Here is a 21,619-nt window from a genome sequence, read left to right as displayed (position 1 = left end):
AAGCCAGATATCGTGCACGCGTGAGATGACCGTATGACGGTATACACGACTGCAGAAACATGGCAGCGGCTCGTGCACGCACCCACAAAATAAATAAACAAATAGAAATTCAAACTACAATAATTAATCCGAAAGGAAAGAGGAAAGAGACGTATGGGAAGCCGAAGGGTTTCACCTGTCAGTGGGTGCTTGCACCCAATATGGGTGAGAGTAAACCCTGTCAGATAGTGACACATCGTAGGATTACTCAGCAGCGGAACTTCACTCAGGGAGAATAGTAACAAAGCACGTAAGTAACTCTAGCAAATCGTGAACTCTACTAGCAAACGCACGCAATGTTCATAATTACTCAGACGACACTCGTGGCCAAAGACCAACAGGTAAGAGAAGTTACCTAATACAGAATCAATTAGACTAAATCAATGGCATGCAGCAACAGCTAGCAGGAAAACAGGCAAGGAGTCGAAGTCATGACGAGATTTCAGGACGTGCAACGGAGACCTTTTCAACGCATTTACAACATCCTCCCCACCAAAGGTCTTCGCACACTACAAGTCAAGACGAGCTGGGATCCTGACGGCCCGCCTAGACCTCCTCAAACAAGGTGACTCTCGTGGCTCAGCCGGTTGCCCCACATCTGGACTTGCTGGGATTGAGACGGGATCACTCTGTTCATCCGCGGGAGTATTTGCCAGCTGCTCGATTGGCACCCCCGGTTCACTAGCCACTTGCTCGGGCTCACTAGCCACTTCCAACGGAACCAGACGGGGAATTGCCCGGAGCATGGTGCTGTTACCAATCTTCACCCGTGCTACTCGGCTCTTGCCATCTCGACCAGCGAACAGCTCTATCACTCTACCGAGGCGCCAAAGGTGCCGCTTCTTCTTGTCGTCAACAACCAGGACAACCTCGCCAGCCTTGATCGGACGGGCCTGGGCGGACTGGTAGCTGCTGAGGCCGACCAAGTACTGTTCCCGCCACCGCTTCCTCAGGTGCTCCTTGACATTGATGATGTAACTGAACCGGGCCGATAATTGTGCAGCTGTAAGGCCGTCTTCTACCTCGGGAGCCCCTGGTGCAAAGACATCTCCCATCATCATGGCTGGGGTCAAGGCCATGTCATCACCGATGTCCGTTGATACGGACGTAAGCGGGCGCGAATTCACCACTGCCTCGATCTCCGCCAGGACTGTGGCCAGCTCCTCAGGTTTCAGAAGCGCTTTGCCCAACACCTTCTTCAGAGGTGTCTTCACGCAAGCGACCAGGCGCTCATAAAACCCGCCAAACCAGGGTGCTGCGGGTGGGTTGAAGCTCCACACTACCTCTATCTTCTCCGCGGCAGCCTTGAACGTCGTAGCGTTGTCCGAACGAATTCTGCAAGGCTTCCCACGCCGCGCGACGAATCTGCGATAGACAAGAAGGAACGCTTCTGTTGACAGACTATCCACCATGTCCAGATGAACTGCTCTAGTGGTACCACATACAAAGAGCACGACCCATCGCTTTGCGGACCGCTCTCCCGTTTGGACGTAAAGAGGACCGGCGTAGTCTATGCCTGTAAGGCCGAACGGCTGTTGATGTTCAACACGGTCTGCTGGTAAGGGCGCCACCACCTCGGCTGCTGCTTTGGCCTTGAACCAACGGCAAGCAAAGCATCTCTCGGTAACACTTCTCAGCAGGCGACGCCCAGACAGAATCCAAAACTTGCGTTGAAGAAAGGCAAGGACGCTCTCGACACCTTGGTGCAATCGTTGCTTATGCACCATCTCCAGCAAGAGCTCGGTCAGACGATGTTTCGCTAGGATGATAGGGTGCTTAGCGTCATATCCTAGCTCACTTTCCTGCAGCCTGCCGCCGACCCGCAGCAACCCAGCGTCATCGAGGAAGGGTGACAACTTGTACAAGCGAGAACTAGGAGGCAAGGAATTGCCTTCTTTCAGCATAGCGATTTCCTCCGCGAAACACTCTTGTTGGATGGACCGGTACAAGAAAGCTTCTGCTTTGGGGAACAGCTCAGCGCGGGTTGCCGGCTCCTTCCACTGGAGCATCCGCACGACAACTCCACGAGCCCGTTGCCACTTCGAAAGATTCTCCCATGGCCAAACAACTGACTGCCTGACTGTATTAACTGCCGCTACGCGTGCTTCAATGACGGACTCTTGCGTGCTGTGAGACGAAATCGACTGTGGCCACTCAGACTCCTCGCTTAACCAAGGCGGGCCATGCAACCATATCACTGTCTGAAGGCCACTCACCGGAACACCGCGGGACACAAGATCTGCTGGGTTGCTCACACCGGGACAGTGACGCCATTCTACGTGCAACTTCCGCGACACCTCTTGCACAGCTGCTACCCGATTAGCGACATACGTCTTCCACTGATATGACGGCTTCGAGATCCAATGCCAAGTAGTCAGACTGTCGGTCCAGCCAACAATCCGCTCGATCGGAATCCTCAGCTCACTGACAACGAATGACAGCACCTTCGCGGCAAGGCACACCGCTTGCAACTCCAGACGAGCGAGAGTAGGCCGAGCCACAGGTGCCACCTTTGCTTTCGCGAACAACAAAGAGGAAACAACACCAGTCACCACGTACAAACAACAGCCATAGCCCTTCTCAGATGCATCTGCAAACATATGCAAGAAGACAGGCTTCCCAACTGGGCAACCGAGCCACCTGGGAATGCGAACTGCAGAGATATCTGCCAGCCCTCCCCACCATTCGGCACAACGCACGGACAAACTGCTTGGTAGGGGGTCATCCCATCCTCCACCCAACTTCCAACACTCTTGCAACAGGAACTTGCCAGGCAAAATAGCGGGTGATGCCCAACCAAGAGGATCATACACTGCAGCGACGCAGCGCAGCAACGCACGACGGGACCAGCCAAACTTACTTGGGGCATCGACATTACCCAGATCAGCAACTGAGATGACATCTTCTTCGGTCGCCCACACGATGCCTAGCGCCTTGCTACCTGCCTCTGGGTCTGATGGAAGCGTGTTTCCCCGCCATTTCCGCAACTCCATGCCTGCTCCCTGCAACATATGCATGCTGTATTCCTGCAGCTTTTCAGCATCAGCAGAGCAAGGCACACTAGATACGCAATCATCAACATAAAAGCTGCGCAAGAGAAGCTTAATAATGGCACATTCCTCAGCAGAAGCAGAGCCTAAAGCATGATCTAAATGATAGCGCAGAACAGCACTCAGAATAAAAGGTGAGCAATTCACCCCAAAAGGCAGCTTCTTCAAGCGCCAAATGCACATCTGCTCCTGCCCTATCTCCGGCCAGACAAACCGGAGGTATGGCCTGTCCTCCGGCCGCATTCCTATCATAAAGAATGCTTTCCGTATATCAGCCTGAAAAGCAACTGGGTACTCACGGAAACGGAGCAAGAGCCCCACCAAATCTGGCAGAAGGGATGGTCCTGGATCCACCAGGTCATTTAGCGACTGCTCTCCTGATCTCGACGCTGATGCGTTGAAGACGACTCTCGTCTTGGTTGTGGTAGCGTCGCTGCGAAATACTGCATGGTGTGGCATGTAATAGCCTGGCTCCTCTGGATGCTCCTCCTTCTCGATGGCGTCCAGCTGCGCATACTCTTCAAGGAGCACGCGGTCGTACTCTTGACGCTTGCCCTTACGCTGTAGCTGTTGTACTAATGCTTGCGCGGCTGCCATAGTTTGGTTAAGGTTGTCCGGTGGGCGCTTCTCTGCCTTCCACAGAAGGCCAACTTGGTAGCTGGGACCCTCTCTCTCCAGCAGAAAGTCTGGTAGCGCTGTAGCTGACCGCTCTGGAACTTCTTCCATCCGCCAAAGCCGGTCAAGCTCAATGCAGCCAACACTCACCGTAGCTGCTGGGACGGAACTCTTCGTAGGTCCGCACAAGACCCAGCCGATCTCTGTGCTCCATGCGGTTTCTCCATTGACCACCTTCTTCTCCTTGAGAATTTCATTGCAATGATCCGCACCGATTAACAAGTGTACCTCATTGGGTATACCTTCACTAGGCTGGTCACTGAGCTCAATTCCACTGGCTTGCCATTGCTGGATTGTGGACTTTGCAACTGGGGGGAACTTCATCCTCATGTCGTCGTTCTTCCATGCTCGGATCGTGATTGCCCGCGAGGTTCCCGTCAAGACTACCTCTAGACGCTCCAGTTGCCGTACTACTGGCTCCGTTCCAAACGCAGTGACCTTGACTTCGTCTGTGCTCAGGCAGGATGGTCGAATTGCTGACGCTAGGGAGGCAGAAATAAACGAAGCCTGCGATCCTGGGTCAATGAATACCCTGACACGAGCTCGTTTTGATCCACACACCTCTGCCACTCCAGTCATGAGGTGTACACCGGCGGACGTTGTACAGCTATACGTTCTGATACCCTCGCTGTCCGTGCCCCTAGGCGGCTTAGTTTCGGATGGCCAGTGCAGCAGCGGGTGGTGTTTGGAGCCGCATTTGCACCTTGTCTTAGACTGGCATTCCTTGACCTGATGGCCCACTCTCAGACAATTGTAACACAGCCTCTCCCTGGCTACAAACCATCTGCGTTCCACCGGCGCAAGCGTAGCAAGCTCCTTCTCAGCACCTTCGACGGAAACTCCCAAGCACTGGGCACTATGTTGAGGTGTGATGTAATGCGTCTCTGGTGACTTCACCTTCAGTGACTTACGGCCATGGGCGGTTTGGTAGGCCATGCCGTCCTCAGTGAATGCCTTCAGGTCCTTCTCGTAGCACCTTTTTTCGATCATGAATGCTTTCATATCTGGACCTATCGCCTCCAATATCACTTGCCGTACCATGGCTGCAAATAGCCCACTCTCATCGCGTCCACCGCGATGACTGTCCTCAGACTTTGGCATTGCGAGCTTTCGCCACTTCTCAGTGTCCCGACTTACTCGCACGACAAATTGGTAAAAGCTCTCATCTGCCTTCTGGGTGTTAGCGATGAGGGCTTGCCAGGCTTTGTCCGCCGTCTTGCCAAATGCCGTCAACAGCTCACGCTTGGCATCGGCAAAGGTTTCACAACCATAGCAGGCACTTTCCAGCTTACTCCCCGCCAGGGCCACTCGTAGGCGTATCAGTAGCTCCTCAACTTCGTACCGATTTTGGTTGGCCACGTCTTCAAATAGCTCCAAGTAGCTTTCCACCGTCTGCTTTGCATCATATTTCGGAATTTTTATCGGTTTGGCTCTCAGCCCCTGAGCGCTCTCCGCAGACACACTGCTCGCTGTGTCATCTTGTTGAGCCGCTAACTCGACTTTCGCCTCTAACTTCGTTATCTTGTCCAGCAACTCTGTTTGCTGCCTGGTACTGTCTCTCTCTTCCATTCGAGCCTTGCGCTCTTCACTCTTCTGGATCTGCTCGGCATGCTCGACCCGCCTGCTCTCCACGTAACTCCGCAGACTCTCTCCAGTATAACCATAGGCCTTACCGTTCGCAATGAACGTTGCCTCCACACTCCCAGCCGAATACATCGGCCCTGCTCCTCGCTCCAGTGCAGTACTATCCTGGCGTGGTCGCCAAATTTTATGTATGCGTTGTATCTCAACGATACCTCACTCAAGACTTCCAGGCGTACCGCACACAAGCACTCTCAGTCTCAACCACCACGGGCATTACGAGTTTAGATAGATAAACATTACAGTAATGATAGAATTATTATGCATAACGGGTATACCATACGGGTAAGAGAGCTATTGCGACTCTGAGAGAACAACGAAAAACACCAAAGGAAACAACCAAGGAACAAAACCACTCAAAACGCTGTCATCAGCAAAACGTGCCAGTACCGGTGCACACACGGCGACCCAAGCGAACTCAGCGTACCAAACACGCAACAAATAAGGCAAGCCAGATATCGTGCACGCGTGAGATGACCGTATACGCGTATGACGGTATACACGACTGCAGAAACATGGCAGCGGCTCGTGCACGCACCCACAAAATAAATAAACAAAATATTAATAGAAATTCAAACTACAATAATTAATCCGAAAGGAAAGAGGAAAGAGACGTATGGGAAGCCGAAGGGTTTCACCTGTCAGTGGGTGCTTGCACCCGATATGGGTGAGAGTAAACCCTGTCAGATAGTGACACATCGTAGGATTACTCAGCAGCGGAACTTCACTCAGGGAGAATAGTAACAAAGCACGTAAGTAACTCTAGCAAATCGTGAACTCTACTAGCAAACGCACGCAATGTTCATAATTACTCAGACGACACTCGTGGCCAAAGACCAACAGGTAAGAGAAGTTACCTAATACAGAATCAATTAGACTAAATCAATGGCATGCAGCAACAGCTAGCAGGAAAACAGGCAAGGAGTCGAAGTCGTGACGAGATTTCAGGACGTGCAACGGAGACCTTTTCAACGCATTTACAACATCACAGAAGTGTAAGCAGGTGTGACTTTTATCCAGAGAAATACGCTATGATTAATCCCGCGCCTCATTCACCTTGCTCTTGTTGCTACTGTTGCTGGAGTGATGAGCAGCATTGTCATCTTCTTCTTCGTCATGCCTGTGACTGTTGTCTCCGTTCAGGTGTGGGATCTGTCCATGGATGCCAGCGGCTGCTGGAGCAGCGCTGCTTGCCGCGTCACGATGATCGGTCACCTGCACACCGTGCGCTGCCTCAAGGTACGTGCTGCATGTGCGTGTGTGTGTATGTGCGTGCGTGCGTGCTGTGAGTTGTGACCTGTCCTAGTCAATACCATACCGACATGTAGTAAATAATGCTAGTTTACAGTTTTACACATGGCATTACCCTGGTCAATGTGATTGTCACTGGGACGTTCCATGGATAATGTAAGTCTACGATTTTTCAGCCCATTCAAATTTCGGCCTCGTAAAACCCATTTCGGCCTGTACTGCTGCCGCCTGTATACACTGTCGCGCTGAAACTTGCAAAACAAAATTTCGGGCGCAACAAATTTCCGGCCAAACATGTTCCAGGCCGAAAATAGCCGAAAATAAATATGCGCCGAATATCTGCTGACTTACAGTATGTTGCAACTGACCTGTGCCCACTGTCCCGTGCACCTGCAGGTGGATGACACCAAGGTGGTGAGTGGGTCGTACGACATGTCACTGAAGGTCTGGGACTTGAAGAGCGGTCAGTGCTTGAACACGTTGCACGGCCACGCTGGCGCGGTTATCTGCCTGCAGTACGACGAGGAGCGCATCGTGTCCGGAGCAGCTGATAACACCATCAAGGTATGTACTGTGGTGGGCATTTACTGACGAAGCGTAGGAAATTCGGTCGCCCGAGAGACCCAAAATATCTGTCTACTTGAAAAGCTCTCTCTCTCTCCCTCCCTCAGAACTTTAAATTCCTTTGCAGTTTGATGAACAAAGTTTGCCGTGCGGACCAGTTGCGCGGTGTAGTTTAGTCACCAACAGCAGGTCACGAACACACCAGGAAGAGAGTACTTTCTCTCCTTTCGCATATGTGCGTGAAACACCTCTTCTTATCTATCTAGGTCAGGGATGAATTTATTGTCATATTTTTGCATAGCAGTTTCTGTGATACAAATCACAATTGTGTAGCAGTCTTTGATTTTGATTAGCATTTTTCTTTGAAGGTCGGGTGTTTACCACATTGTCCTTCTTGAGAGTGATGCCTGAAAGCCCATTTGGAAAAAGCGACTGAATCATACATGTGCACGCAGATTGAGAGTGCCTGCACCACATACACTGCATGTTACTTGACAGCACAGGCTAGGCATGGATAGTCTGTATGTATCGCAGTTTTCTGCGAGTCACGGTGACTTTTGAGTAGCAGTAGATCGATTTTGCATCGCAAACTGCGATGCGATACAGGATAAATTCATCCCTGTAGGTGTTTGCATGCAGACCTGCTGTTCCAGTCGCCTGTTCTAGTGCAGACAAGATTTTGATTAATTTTCACTTCATGATTGTGTGTAGAGAGTAGTTGGGCGGACACACCCATTCCCACATGATTGAAACATTGAAAAATGTGGGCACAAGTTATGCGATCGAGTCCACCAACTGAACCAGATTTTTCCATGTTACAATTTTTTCCTTGGCTCACCATCCGAGTCCCCCGTGGTTGTGTGTGTGTGTTGTGTGTGTGCTGTGCACTGGACAGGTGTGGCGGCTGCATGACGGTGAGTGTCTGATGACGCTAGTGGGCCACCAAGATGCCGTCACTTGCCTGCAGTTTGACAGCGAGAAGATCATCAGTGGCTCGGTGGACTGCGCCATCAAGTTCTGGAGCATCGAAACCGGACAGGTAAGTGTACTAAATCACATTGGCATTGCTTCAGTGCACAATTACCATATTTTCCGGAGTACAAGCCACACTTTAAACACCACTAATTCACCCAAAAAAGTTGGTGCGGCTTCTTCTTCAATGGTCAAATTAATGGGGTAGGCATTTCGTGACAAAAATCTGGGTGCAGCTTATGCTCCAGTGTGGCTTATGCTCTGGAGAATACGGTAGTCCCCTTATCTGGCATGCTCGGGACCGAGTGCTGGGCAGCCCCAGGGGTTGAAGAGAAACGACTAGTTTTCGTTTCTAAATAAATATCGGTATTTACGGAAGGCCCCTAAGTCTGAAGATAGTGCCGTTACTTGCGGGTTGTTTTGTTGTTAAACATTTTGTATGTTCTGCACCCTACCACTCACTCGAGAAAGTCTCTGCCACGTACAGGGGCGTCGGAAAGTATTTTAGTGTGGTACGGTCAGCCACCTGAAGTACAATTTACCTGTGGGGAAGAGGTGGCTGAGCTGAAAGTTTTTGGAAATTTGGAGCCCAGATCAGTGCATTTACTGTGGTCAATACCGTAGTGACCGTACCGTGTCCGACGCCCCTGACGTGTAAATGAAATAAATCTGATTTGTGCGGGTGCGTTTGCCTTGCCTTTTTTGCCGTGCAGTGTATACAAACCCTGGACTGGATTCGCTCGGAAGGTCATCGTGGTGTTGTTCGGTAGGTGTGCAATGCCTTCCCATAACTGTTACCATGTACATGCAGATGTGCTGTATGACTGTCTCATTCTCACAGTGTTGTGCAGCCTGTGCTGAGGACTTCCCTGACATATACATGTGACCAACGTACACTATACGCCAGGGAGTAGTAAAATCCCGGAACTTTACTACAGTCAACTTCGCTAACAACGACTGCGGATATAACGACAATTCGCGAATCACGACAAAATGTCCGTGCCCAGAGCAAAGTCCCATCTAACTGTAATACTTATAATGAGACTTCAGGTATAAGGATCTTCTGTTGCCTCAACCATTCGTTCTATCGCGGACATGATCACCTATCCCATAGTCTATTATATGAATTATTCTTATCTTTTTACATCTTTCCCTCGAGTGGGTCTATTGTTATTAGGTAATTGTCTGTTATAGTCACCACTATGAATAAATCCAATCCAAGGACACTTCGCCGATAAGGGCACTTTTCTGATGCCCCGCCGAGTGTCGTTATACGCAAAGTTGACTGTACTCCCTACTGTACACCACATTGATTATACTAGTCGGGATCTCACTGAAATCGACTTCTGTGCACGCGCGTGTGTTTCTTCTCTGTTGCTAAACAGTGACTTGCAGGCAGATAGTTGGAAGATTGTCAGCGCAGCCGATGACAAAACATTGAAGGTGAGTGCTACACGCCCGCACATACTCACATTCTTTATTACCGTATCTTCCTGGCTATGAGCTTCACTTCTTTCTTTCCGCTGCAGCGTTGAATCTCGACTTCACTGCCGTGGTGTCGAGTTAGCGGGGTATTTTCAGGAGTACATGAAATCAAGGGTGCAGCTTTTGACCTTTTTGCATGGCTTGCTGGAACAAATTTCCTAGATTTCTACCGAAGGACCATCTGCCACTAAAGACCGCTTTCTCTGGCCACAAGGGGTGGTCGTTAGTCACAGGTTTACTCTACTACAGTAGAGTCGCGCTGAAGAACGCCACAACCTAAAGCTAAAAACGGCTGTGTGGATTTTCTGACAGCTTGTGGGATGCATACGATCCAGTACGGATTGTTTCTAAGAACGTGCCATAAGAACGCAGCCAGATTGCTGAAAAAGAAGAACGTCCCAGGCTAACTAACCCCTTGGAAAAGACGTTCTTGGGCGCGCGACTCTACTGTATCAAGAGGTGCGAGAGAGTCTCCTCCTGAATCCTATTGTTCTTTTTACTCAAACTGTCGTGTGCATGCTGCTGTACCAATGCAGGTTTGGTCCATCGGCAAAGGGCAGCGCTTACTGACGCTGCACTGCCACACGGACGGCGTGACGTGCCTGCAGTTCAACGACCGGCGCATCGTCTCCGGCTCCTACGACAAGACGGTGAAGCTGTACGATTTCTCCGCTTGCTAAATTCAATGCGCGCCTCTTATGGCAAGTGCCAGATCTAACCCCCATGTACTGACTAGACGACTAACAATGTTGCATCAGTTGGATTTCAAGATTTATCCCCGGTACTATGTTCTCCTAGTGCAGTTAAAGAATTAAAATTTGATGTTAGTTATCGCAAAGAATTCCAGGATCTTATTTTTTACTCGTTTTATAATAATAGCTGCTGCTGTGAATCCCGTGCTATATGGCTTTTATTTTTTATTCTGCCTATATTTATAGAACTCAAGCATATCCAGTGCTGTTATGCCAGCACTTTTACCCGACTGCCATTCGCAGTTATCAAGGAACTCAACTCATCATCCAGTCGTATGGTGTGCATTGTTAGACGAACGTTACCGCTGGGATATTTTCTTCTGAAACTAAGGAAGACTGATTGGCACCATCACACGGCAGCAGTATTTGCACGGCGGAAGAGCAGCTAGCAAGTCAGCAGTATGGCAAAAGATCACAGCACTAGCAGTATGGCAGAAGAGCACAGCTCTGTAGCTAGCAAGTCAACACCAGCCCTCAAACTGCCACTAGCAGAAGTGGGAGAGAGAGAGAGAGAGAGAGAGAGAGAGAGAGAGAGAGAGAGAGAGAGAGAAGAGAGAGAGAGAGAGAGAGAGAGAGAGAGAGAGAGAGAGAGAGAGAGAGAGAGAGAGAGAGAGAGGGTACGTTTGTTGCAAATAGTTGGTTCACAGACGTACAGTTGCAGAAACGCAACAGGAACTCGGAAAGAGCGTGATAAATAATAATACTTGAAGTAGTTGCAGAGTTGCAGAGCAATACAAAGGTCTGAAAAAGCAACTTGTGAAGCGCATTTGGTGTTGTTATATCAAGCAGTGGATTTGATGGGATCCTCTTTGGTCTTCTCCTCCTCCTCTCTGCAAGGATCAAGCCAACAGAACAGAACAGAATATATAATATTGCGGTGGATGTAGAATTTTCTACGCTCGCTCTTCAAACGGCAAACCACTACATGCAGGTTTTCTTTCCAGAATCAATCGTCTCATGCAAACATGAAAAAGTGCTAGATTTTCTACACCCGGTCTTCAAACCACGAGCCACTACCGAGCTTGGGTGCAGTACATGTAATTCTTTATAAAATCAATTGTCGCCTGCAAACACAAAAAAGAGCACCAGTAAGAACACAAGAATAGGAGGAAGACAAACGCACGGCTGCTGTTGCTTCTCTTCTTGTTGAGTCTGTTGTTGCTGCTGTTGCTTCTCTTCTTGTTGAGTCTGTTGTTGCTGCTGCTGTGTCTGTTGTTGTTGAGCCTGTTGTTTCGGCACTTCTTTGGTTGTTCCATCAAACTCTTCAATGAGTAGGCGCTGAGCTGTGGTGAGCTTTCTGCAGGGCCAGAGAGAGAGAGAGAGAGAGAGAGAGAGAGAGAGAGAGAGAGAGAGAGAGAGAGAGAGAGAGAGAGAGAGAGAGAGAGAGAGAGAGAGAGAGAGAGAGAGAGACAGAGAGAGAGAGAGACAGAGAGAGAGAGAGAGAGACAGAGAGAGAGAGACAGAGAGAGAGACAGACGGATTCAGAGATACAGAAAGTTAGATTTAGAGATACAGAAAGTGATGAGCAAGACTGAAATGGGGCTAAGAGGCACAAAACAATCCGCTGCGCATCTGTTACCGTCAGCAGCCGCCAGTCAAGTACTGGTGTGCTTGGTGAAATCTGGCCCACATTGCATATGTGGCGCCCTAAACTTGCATGGCCCTTGACGCCCTGGCGGTGGTTTGAATGCGGCTGGACGTGCGCATGCACAAATACTGTACAGTGATGTGATCGGAACTTGTCCAGGGCGCCAGTTTTTCACTTCGGGTCAGATTTCAGTGAGCGCAACTGTAGTTGTTCTATGAGCTTATCAAACGGAAATACGGCAGTACAGTCAATATAGTATAACGGCTATAATACAGCACATGACCCACAGACCATCCGCTTTGTGCAACAAACAGAGAGCTTGAGTGTACATGTAGTATTATAAGGTTATTACTAGTACTGGGTTGTGTCTATATTCGTGCAACAAGCAGCAGGGAGGTTTAGTGTACTACAGTAGTACTATGGGCACGGCCTAGGGATCCTGCTACTGCCGCTGCAACACCAGCACCAACAACACCAGGGGACATCAAGCAGGGGTTTTAGTTGATGAGGACCAGTGCCGCCACCACCACCAGCACCGCCGCCACCACCACCACCAGCACAACCCCCAACAACAACAGGGGATGCTAAGCATGGGTTCTAGTTGATGATGACCAGTAGCAGCACAATGTGACGGCAGCACTCACGTGGGAATCTGGATCTTGACGTGAACGTAGTGATCACCCGTGCCGTAGTTGTTCAGCCGTGCAATACCTTTGCCAGGCAGGCGCAGGCGATGGTGAGACTGCGTGCCACCTGGGATCTACAGGGAAAGTACAGAAAAAGCAATAACAAGCAGTCACGAAGCAGACTCGGAATCAAAGCCCAGGCATGACTGAGTGTACCAGACGGTGCTTGAGTAAGTCGTACAACATACACATACAGTCAGACCTCGCTTAACCGCACACCTCCGTTTTCCACAAATATATCCGGATAGGCAACCGGATAATTGAACACACTGTATGTATGCATGACATAATTATGCTGTAAATTCAGGGCTCACAGCAACCATGCCAAAACCTCGATTACGTGGGAGGACATCTTGGATCTGATCACCATAGAAACGAACTCGCGTGACCGCTAAGCGCAGGCGTAGAACGCAGTCGCGCAAGGAGATTTTGACTTGCTTGAGCTTAGTTGCTGTGAAAAGGACTGAGTCGTGAATGGTGAAGGAGATGGCCGGAGACTGTCTCACTATCTCTATTTCATTTCGGTAGTTCTTGTTTCCTTCCAAGTGGATTATTTCGCGAGCAGTGTTGGCCTTATCGGCCGAAGGCTTCATTCAGACTGTCCGCACACGGAGTCCTGCGAAAAGTAGCCCCGAGCAGAATCCTGCAGTCGTTGACGAAAGAGTTCAACATCTACAGCCGGGCAGCTACGCCGCTGATGCACAGGCGCGGGTGACGGGAGAGGGAAAGGATTACCGACTAGCATTCCTTGACGGCATGGAGCAATGACTCACGTCGTGTTCTAGTTTTAGTTTCTCCGCCGTGAAGTCCTGTTGTGTAAACGTAAATTTACGGCTTGTCTGCGAAGAGCCGTGTAGCGCAGTGGTGACGATGTGGAGTTGTGAATTATTTGATTCGCCACTCCGTTTCGTGGCAAGAGAACAAGTCCAATGGCTTCGCCGTTGTGCTGGCCATGTATTTCTTCGGTCTGCCATAACCATGATAACTCCTGGAGGACACAGCGATGAAGCGCCAGGCGAGTATCAAAAACATTTCAAAAAATTGCTTTGCTGCTAGTGTTGTTTCCGCATTCACAACAAGTGCAGCGCGCGCGCGCGGTTCTTCCTCGCGGCTGCACTGCAGTCTCAGATAGGGTTGCCTTTGAAATGTTCGTTTGTACCCGTCTCTTGCCCGATTTTGATGGCCAATAGCTTAAAATTTTCAGTAGGAAAATTAGAAGAACTTCTCCGAGAGACTTTTCAATTTTAGTGCAATAATCCAAATCAGAATTACGCCTGCACCAACTGATACTTTGGCTCCATATGTACGCCAAACCGTATCGATTAAAACAAAAAACTCTCGGACAAATCCTTACAATGTGTATTGAGAGTATGTTCCTAGAGTTTCAGAGGCCTAGGCAAAAGCATTGGTACAAATGAACATTTTGAATGCACCCCACTTTCAAGTTTTCAGAAATATCTGCCTGATCGCATGTACACGATTCTGGCATGCTGGCTGGCTCGTGTGACAGCGGCCTGTCCAAAATGGCGCCCACGCTTTTGTGTGATGCTGTGAGCCCTGAAATTGGTAGCCAGCGATTTCGTCCGGATGGCGAGGGATCTGGATAAAAGAGGACCGGATAAGCGAGGTCCGACTGCACCAGTACTGCCAAGACCGTTAGCTTGGCGTGGGCCACATTGACAACAAACAGCAGTAGTGAAAGCGCTACATTGAAAAGTCTGAAACCCTAAATCAGGTGCAAGTGCTCAAAATCACCCACACGTAGCCAGCCTAATACCAACGACACTGTATCATGATGGTGGACTGATTGCGTTTTGTCAGTTTGAGCACTCTGGCAATGCACGTTTAGGCCTGATGAAATCTGGCTTCGGAAAAATTAATTTTCATTGGTAGCAGGTTCGGCCTCATTTTCTCTGTGCTGCGCTGATGAGCCCACAAAGGACGAAACAGTTCTGTCCGCAGATTGAGTATTTACTGGTATGTACTTGCATATAGACTCAGATGGAGAGTACCGTCAGTATCGTCGGTCAGTGTCGTGCAATGTTATCGCATGAGCGGATTGTTTAGTAACTGGTGGTGTTAGTGGACAGTATAGTGTAACTTGTAGTTCCTCGGTCCTTTTTCTTTTGTATAAATTACTGGTATATGCACCAACCACACATGGAATACGGCACGATAATGACATCATTATGTAGTCGCGTCGCCGGGATCCAGCAAGGGTGCATACAAAACACAAACTGAGTTTATAAGACTGACCTTGACCTTCATGGGACCATGCAGACCTTGCACGCGCACGGTTCCACCGAGAATTGCCTGAGAGAAGACGACACAGGACAACGCGACACAGGACAACGCAACACACACACACACACACACACACACACACACACACACGCACACGCACACGCACACACACACACACACACTGTCCAGTGAGTGGAGGCGTAGCTCGCACATCTGTGGCGCGGTGACTTTGTGCTCGCACATCTGTGGCGCGGTGACTTTGTGCTCGCACATGTGTGGCGCGGTGACTTTGTGCTAGCACATCTGTGGCGCGGTGACTTTGTGCTAGCACATCTGTGGCGCGGTGACTTTGTGCTAGCACATCTGTGGCGCGGTGACTTTGTGCTAGCACATCTGTGGCGCGGTGACTTTGTGCTAGCACATCTGTGGCGCGGTGACTTTGTGCTAGCACATCTGTGGCGTGGTGACTTTGTGCTAGCACATCTGTGGCGCGGTGACTTTGTGCTAGCACATGTTTGGCGCGGTGACTTTGTGCTAGCGCATCTGTGGCGCGGTGACTTTGTGCTAGCACATCTGTGGCGCGGTGACTTTGTGCTAGCACATCTGTGGCGCGGTGACTTTGTGCTTGCACATCTGTGGCGCGGTGACTTTGTGCCAGCACATCTGTGGCGCGGTGACTTTGTGCTTGCACATCTGTGGCGCGGTGACTTTGTGCTAGCACATCTGTGGCGCGGTGACTTTGTGCTAGCACATCTGTGGCGTGGTGACTTTGTGCTAGCACATCTGTGGCGCGGTGACTTTGTGCTAGCACATCTGTGGCGTGGTGACTTTGTGCTAGCACATCTGTGGCGTGGTGACTTTGTGCTAGCACATCTGTGGCGTGGTGACTTTGTGCTAGCACATCTGTGGCGTGGTGACTTTGTGCTAGCACATCTGTGGCGTGGTGACTTTGTGCTAGCACATCTGTGGCGTGGTGACTTTGTGCTAGCACATCTGTGGCGTGGTGACTTTGTGCTAGCACATTTGTGGCGTGGTGACTTTGTGCTAGCACATCTGTGGCGTGGTGACTTTGTGCTAGCACATCTGTGGCGTGGTGACTTTGTGCTAGCACATCTGTGGCGTGGTGACTTTGTGCTAGCACATCTGTGGCGTGGTGACTTTGTGCTAGCACATCTGTGGCGTGGTGACTTTGTGCTCGCACATCTGTGGCGCGGTGACTTTGTGCTCGCACATCTGTGGCGTGGTGACTTTGTGCTAGCACATCTGTGGTGTGGTGACTTTGTGCTCGCACATCTGTGGCGCGGTGACTTTGTGCTCGCACATCTGTGGCGTGGTGACTTTGTGCTCGCACATCTGTGGCGTGGTGACTTTGTGCTCGCACATCTGTGGCGTGGTGACTTTGTGCTCGCACATCTGTGGCGTGGTGACTTTGTGCTCGCACATCTGTGGCGTGGTGACTTTGTGCTCGCACATCTGTGGCGCGGTGACTTTGTGCTCGCACATCTGTGGCGTGGTGACTTTGTGCTCGCACATCTGTGGCGTGGTGACTTTGTGCTCGCACATCTGTGGCGCGGTGACTTTGTGCTCGCACATCTGTGGCGCGGTGACTTTGTGCTCGCACATCTGTGGCGCGGTGACTTTGTGCTCGCACATCTGTGGCGCGGTGACTTTGTGCTCGCACATCTGTGGCGCGGTGACTTTGTGCTAGCACATCTGTGGCGTGGTGACTTTGTGCTCGCACATCTGTGGCGCGGTGACTTTGTGCTCGCACATCTGTGGCGCGGTGACTTTGTGCTCGCACATCTGTGGCGCGGTGACTTTGTGCTCGCACATCTGTGGCGCGGTGACTTTGTGCTAGCACATGTGTGGTGTGATGACTTTGTGCCACTGGCAACCTTACAGCCGTCATCTTGCCTATTTTGACTATGTAGTACCTATGGCGGCTATTTGCTGGTGCGGTGACTGTATTGCGCTGACTACACGCGAGCCACGCGACAGTGCGTGGAAACACTGCACTCCACGCTTGCCGTACAGATGTGAATTCGGTGCTATGGTTGTGCTGGGGTCTCAATGCAATCCAGTTCAATGGGTGGTGACTTATACACAGCCTCCCGGCTAAAAAGCGGCTGGGGAGCGCAGTTATGGAGTGGTGGTTGATGAAGAAAAAATCTCGGCTACAAAGCACTGATATTATGTTCATTGGGGATATGCTATTGAAGCTCCACAGCACACACTCGCACACGACTTACTGTGCAGACAGGCACTGCAGCATCCGAGTGCAGGTCAAAGCCTTCGCGGACAAACTCGGTACTGGGGTCGACCTGGGCAGCACACATGATTTGGCAAAAAAGCAATAATATTATAGAACTCGGAATCAGTCACAACTCGCAAAATTTTGTACTTCCTTTAAAAAAATCCAAAACAGCAGTATGGATAAATAAATGTAAGCACTGGGGCAGGAAGGAATTCAATGTGGATTGCATGGCTTTCAAGTTAGAAGTGAGATGAACAAAACGCCACACCCAGAAGATATACGTCGTGAGGTGATATAATAAAACCTTGGGAATTCGAACACCTAAGGGGTCAACCGAAATGGCTTGATTTACGGGATTAGAGGTGAAAAGAAACTGGGTCACAATATTTGCCGACGGAGATATGCGACCCCTACCTGGATGTTGATGAGGACTGTGCCGTTTCCGTCCGGTGCCTGCATGCGTACGGTCTGGCCGTCTTCCACGCCGGCCGGTATCGGCACCTTGAGTGTCTTGCTCTGCGATGTGCGGCCCTTGCCGTGGCAGCTGGTGCATGCCGTCTGGTAGATGTTGCCAGAGCCCTTGCATGCGTGGCACGTGTCGCGCATCTGGAAGAAGGAGATTGTGTGCATCACCTAGAGATGGACGGAGAGAAACACCGAGTAAGCCAAGATCATCCAGGAATCATGTTGCATAGCAATAGCATTGCACCCTCACCCTTACCCAAGGCAACAACAAAAACAGCAACACAGCGATGGGCTACACACCCACACCACTGTACACAAACTGGAGTGATAATGGGGATAACGCACCTCTCCCGTGCCCTTGCACGTTGTGCACTTGACGTTCTTGGTGCCGGGCTCGGCTCTCTGGCCCTTGCAGCGCCTGCACATCTCGTCGTGCTTTATCGATACGCTCTTGCTGCAGCCCAGGGCGGCGTCGAGGAACGACAGGCGGATTTGCAGCACCTAGCCAGATGGGAACACACACACAGCATGAAGACAGGCTCTGAATACATCAAAGTACAGTGAAACTTTAGTATACAATGTAGCATACTTTCACAGGCCATATAAATCTGTGTTTCACAGCCGGGTCGCAGTAAACAGTATCAGTTTGGTATCACTACAAGATCCCAGGAGCAATCCTAACTAAACAGATGCTGTGTATTGAAAACAGCTACAAGCACTAATATGGCGGTAGGAGCCTTTGTCAAGAGCACGGAGAGTTGCGAAGCTATCATCCAGTCACGAAAGACATACGTGTTTTTGGCTTACCTGATCGGAGGACTCGAAGCCTCCCATGCCGCCAACACCACCGCCGCCCATACCGCCGGCGAACTGCTCGTGGAAGCGGCGGAAGATGTCCTGGGCGTTCTGATGATACTGTGCACCACCGGCACCACCACCACTCCCATACTCCCCACCACCGCTGTCATAATCGCGGCGCTTCTCTTCGTTGCCGAGAGCTTCGTACGCCTCGGCAATCTCCGCAAACTTCTTGGAGGCATCCGGATTGCTGCGATTCGCATCAGGGTGATGCTCCTTGGCTAGTTTGTAGTAGGCCTTCTTGATTTCCGACTGACTCGCTGTTTTGCCAATGCCGAGGATATCGTAGAAGTTCTTCTTGGCAAATCTGGGAACTGTAAACGCACGACAGAAGTGGAAGAGGAACTAAATCAGAGAGATAGAGCTAGAGATAGAGAGAGGGAGCGGGCCGAGGACATGTAAACACACGCCTTTGGCTGTGCTCCAAAGAATGGCTACACAGCAGCACTCCACTGGTAGCCAATGCAGGCACACGATATCCACGGGACAACTCCACGCCAGGAAGAGGGCACAATAGTCCTGGTGATCAATGTTGTGTTTTTTAAGACGGGTGCAGCCAGAAGTCCTCACCCCCCCCCCCCTCTCTCTCTCTCTTTCTCTCTCTCTCTCTCTCTCCTTCTCTCCGTCCATCTGTCTCTGTCTCTATCGCTGATTTCAGTATTGTGCATTGCACTGTCATTACTCCTACTCTTCTGCATATGGTGCTTGCACGTGGCCAGTAAAAGCTGAACACGTCTCTCAGCTCAACACGGTGCACCAATATCCAGTCTATCTAGGGCACCACCAACATGAAACAGAGGAAGATACATACAGTGCTGCCAAACCGTCCGATTTTCGGACAGTGTCCGATTTTTGAAGGCTCTTCCGAAAACCGGTCCGAAAAAGGAAACGTCCGAAAAGCAGCCAAAATTATCAGGGATCAGTACTTTCCGATGCAGAAGTCCTGTATTTTCACTTTTCAGCGCAACTGAAGGCACAAATCACTGTACCGTAAAATCCCGCCAGAGCGCCCCTACCTCCTCGACGCTTCAGGTGGGGAGGGGCGGATGGGCGAGTCCTACTTGCCGCATTCAGTGCTACATGCAAAAGTACTCACCCTACGAAAACTGTTCGTGCATCTCGTACACCGACCAAGGGTCAAGAGCCAGGAGACGAACAGACCCGACAAAACGCAGGGTTTGTGCGATCCCTGGTCAGGAGGGTGGGCACTGTTGCGTACATTTCCAACGGGGTCGAGCACGCGTCTGCAGTGCAGTACGGCATCACAGACTGCGACAGAGTCATACGAGGATACAATCAATCACGTCCCTGACAAGAAGTCAGGGGGGGGGGGGGGGGCGGATGGGAGAGACGGGGCGCTCTGGCGGGATTTTACGGTACTACCGGTAGTACTGTAGTCATGTACATGTACATGAAAAAGGGCTAGCGCTTGGCCGGCTGTGGAGTGTGGAAGTGCAAACTCGAGAGTTGAGTAACATGCCTGGGTACATGATTGTACACTGTACAGTGCAATGTGTGACCACACTCATGCATTCATTACAAAATTCATGACAACTTGGGGGGTGCCATACCGGTTACCATGGCAACGGAGCGATTTTTCATGGTATTTTGTGCGATATTTTGAATTCTCATAAATATGGTGGTAAAGACACACCTGGCAATATGGCGGTAAACACACGCCTGCCCACACACGCTCTCTGGAAAAATTGCCAAAGAGAAAAAGAGAAAAACTCGCACCATGTGGCCAGCCTAGCTAGCCTAGCGCCTTGGCGGTGACGGGTACCGGGTGTCCGATTTTGGGCAAAAATTATTTGGCAGCACTGTACATATGACATCGTAGTGCACGGTGGCTTAGATTACAACATCAGTGGTCTTTTTTTTTCCATTGAGACCACTTGCGATCGAATGGATGGCGGCCAATGGCCGAAGTAGCGGTTGTGTGGAGCACTGCTTCCCGCTAGATTTGGGGAACAGCCTTGAAAGCGACGGCGGAACGGCGCAACAGCAGAAGTGGCTGCAACCGAACTCTCACCATCGGAGTGGCGCTGGACTGTGCAAGAATTCCAGGCGTGGTGGTCAGCACTTGGTCACATCAGGAAAAATCAGGCAATTATCCACCTCAGCGTATTCCATAGCCTCGTTTCTTGCAGTCTCCAAACGTCTATTTGTTCCTGTGATCTCAAGCGCAACGCCATTTTCTCCAAATTTCACGACAGAAGAGCAGCCATTGCTATCATGTGCACTTGCATACGAGCATTCATGGTCAAGGTCAAGGTCAACGTGTGTGTGTGTGTGTGTGTGTGTGTGTGTGTGTGTGTGTGTGTGTGTGTGTGTGTGTGTGTGTGTGTGTGTGTGTGTGTGTGTGGTGTGTGTGTGTGTGTGCGTCTTTTCAGCCCCTCAGACTTATGGATATAAAAAGTATTAAAAACAGCATATTTATTACATTATTTCTATTACTTTACCTGAGATATGAAAGGATCGAGCTTGTTGATGGCCCAGTCCACGAGCAAAACCTGAAATCCACACCGCAAATCAGCCCGTCGCGTAAGCGTTTCACTATCATAGCGCCGGCAGCCTGTTACTACAGCATCATAAATACTTACCCTGGTCAACCTCAAGATTACAGCTGCCTGTTGCCCTTGTCTGACTGGGTTGGCCAAGTCTGCAGGCCGCAGTGGCAGTAAGCCTCAGCGCTCCCCTACAATGATACATGGCTACTCTCACCCAAGCACGCAGTAGTCGTGCCAGACAAGAAGATGAACCGACACAAGGAATACAACCAAATTGGGTCGTCTCGCTGGTCAGTATTGTTCGTTCACAGATCACACGGCTAGCTTTGATCATGCATCATCGATCGAACCGGCTTCGCTTTCGTGAATTTTTACGAAATCTTGCGACTGCATGCATATGTAGCGCTGGATCATGGATCGATCGTGCGCGTGCACGATATATCCGGGATATCCGGGGAGCTGAGGTCGTTGCGCAACACCATCACCATGGTTACTCGAAATCACGCTCACGTGCACCACATCATGGCATGATGGCACATGAAAACCGGTTTTCATGTACTCTAGTCTTGATGATCAGAGTCAACT

General features: G+C 50.4%; 2 protein-coding genes across 2 annotated transcripts in view; one reads left to right on the top strand and one right to left on the bottom strand.

Annotated features, from left to right (window-relative positions):
* LOC135812168 (F-box/WD repeat-containing protein 1A-like) overlaps positions 1–10,692 on the top strand; it is a 17,418-nt gene extending 6,726 nt beyond the window's left edge. The window contains exons 7-12 of the mRNA XM_065325493.1: positions 6,549–6,644; positions 7,053–7,220; positions 8,116–8,259; positions 8,906–8,958; positions 9,578–9,635; positions 10,214–10,692. Of these exons, the coding sequence (XP_065181565.1) occupies positions 6,549–6,644; positions 7,053–7,220; positions 8,116–8,259; positions 8,906–8,958; positions 9,578–9,635; positions 10,214–10,357 (663 nt within the window). The 3' untranslated portion in view covers positions 10,358–10,692. The remainder of the gene's footprint in view (positions 1–6,548; positions 6,645–7,052; positions 7,221–8,115; positions 8,260–8,905; positions 8,959–9,577; positions 9,636–10,213) is intronic.
* Positions 10,693–10,710: 18 nt separating this feature from the next.
* Positions 10,711–21,349, bottom strand: LOC135812179 (dnaJ homolog subfamily A member 3, mitochondrial-like). The gene is made up of 10 exons (XM_065325504.1): positions 21,128–21,349; positions 20,987–21,037; positions 18,474–18,838; positions 18,012–18,167; positions 17,616–17,834; positions 17,197–17,268; positions 14,960–15,016; positions 12,662–12,777; positions 11,553–11,726; positions 10,711–11,259 (listed from the first exon to the last, which is right to left on the bottom strand). Exons 1-10 carry the CDS (start codon positions 21,234–21,236, stop codon positions 11,211–11,213), a joined length of 1,368 nt encoding a protein of 455 aa, XP_065181576.1. The 5' UTR covers positions 21,237–21,349; the 3' UTR covers positions 10,711–11,210.
* Positions 21,350–21,619: the final 270 nt, after the last annotated feature.

Source organism: Sycon ciliatum, chromosome 1, assembly GCF_964019385.1.
Source record: "Sycon ciliatum chromosome 1, ocSycCili1.1, whole genome shotgun sequence".
NCBI lineage: Eukaryota > Metazoa > Porifera > Calcarea > Leucosolenida > Sycettidae > Sycon > Sycon ciliatum.
This window is presented reverse-complemented; position numbering and strand designations above follow the sequence as displayed.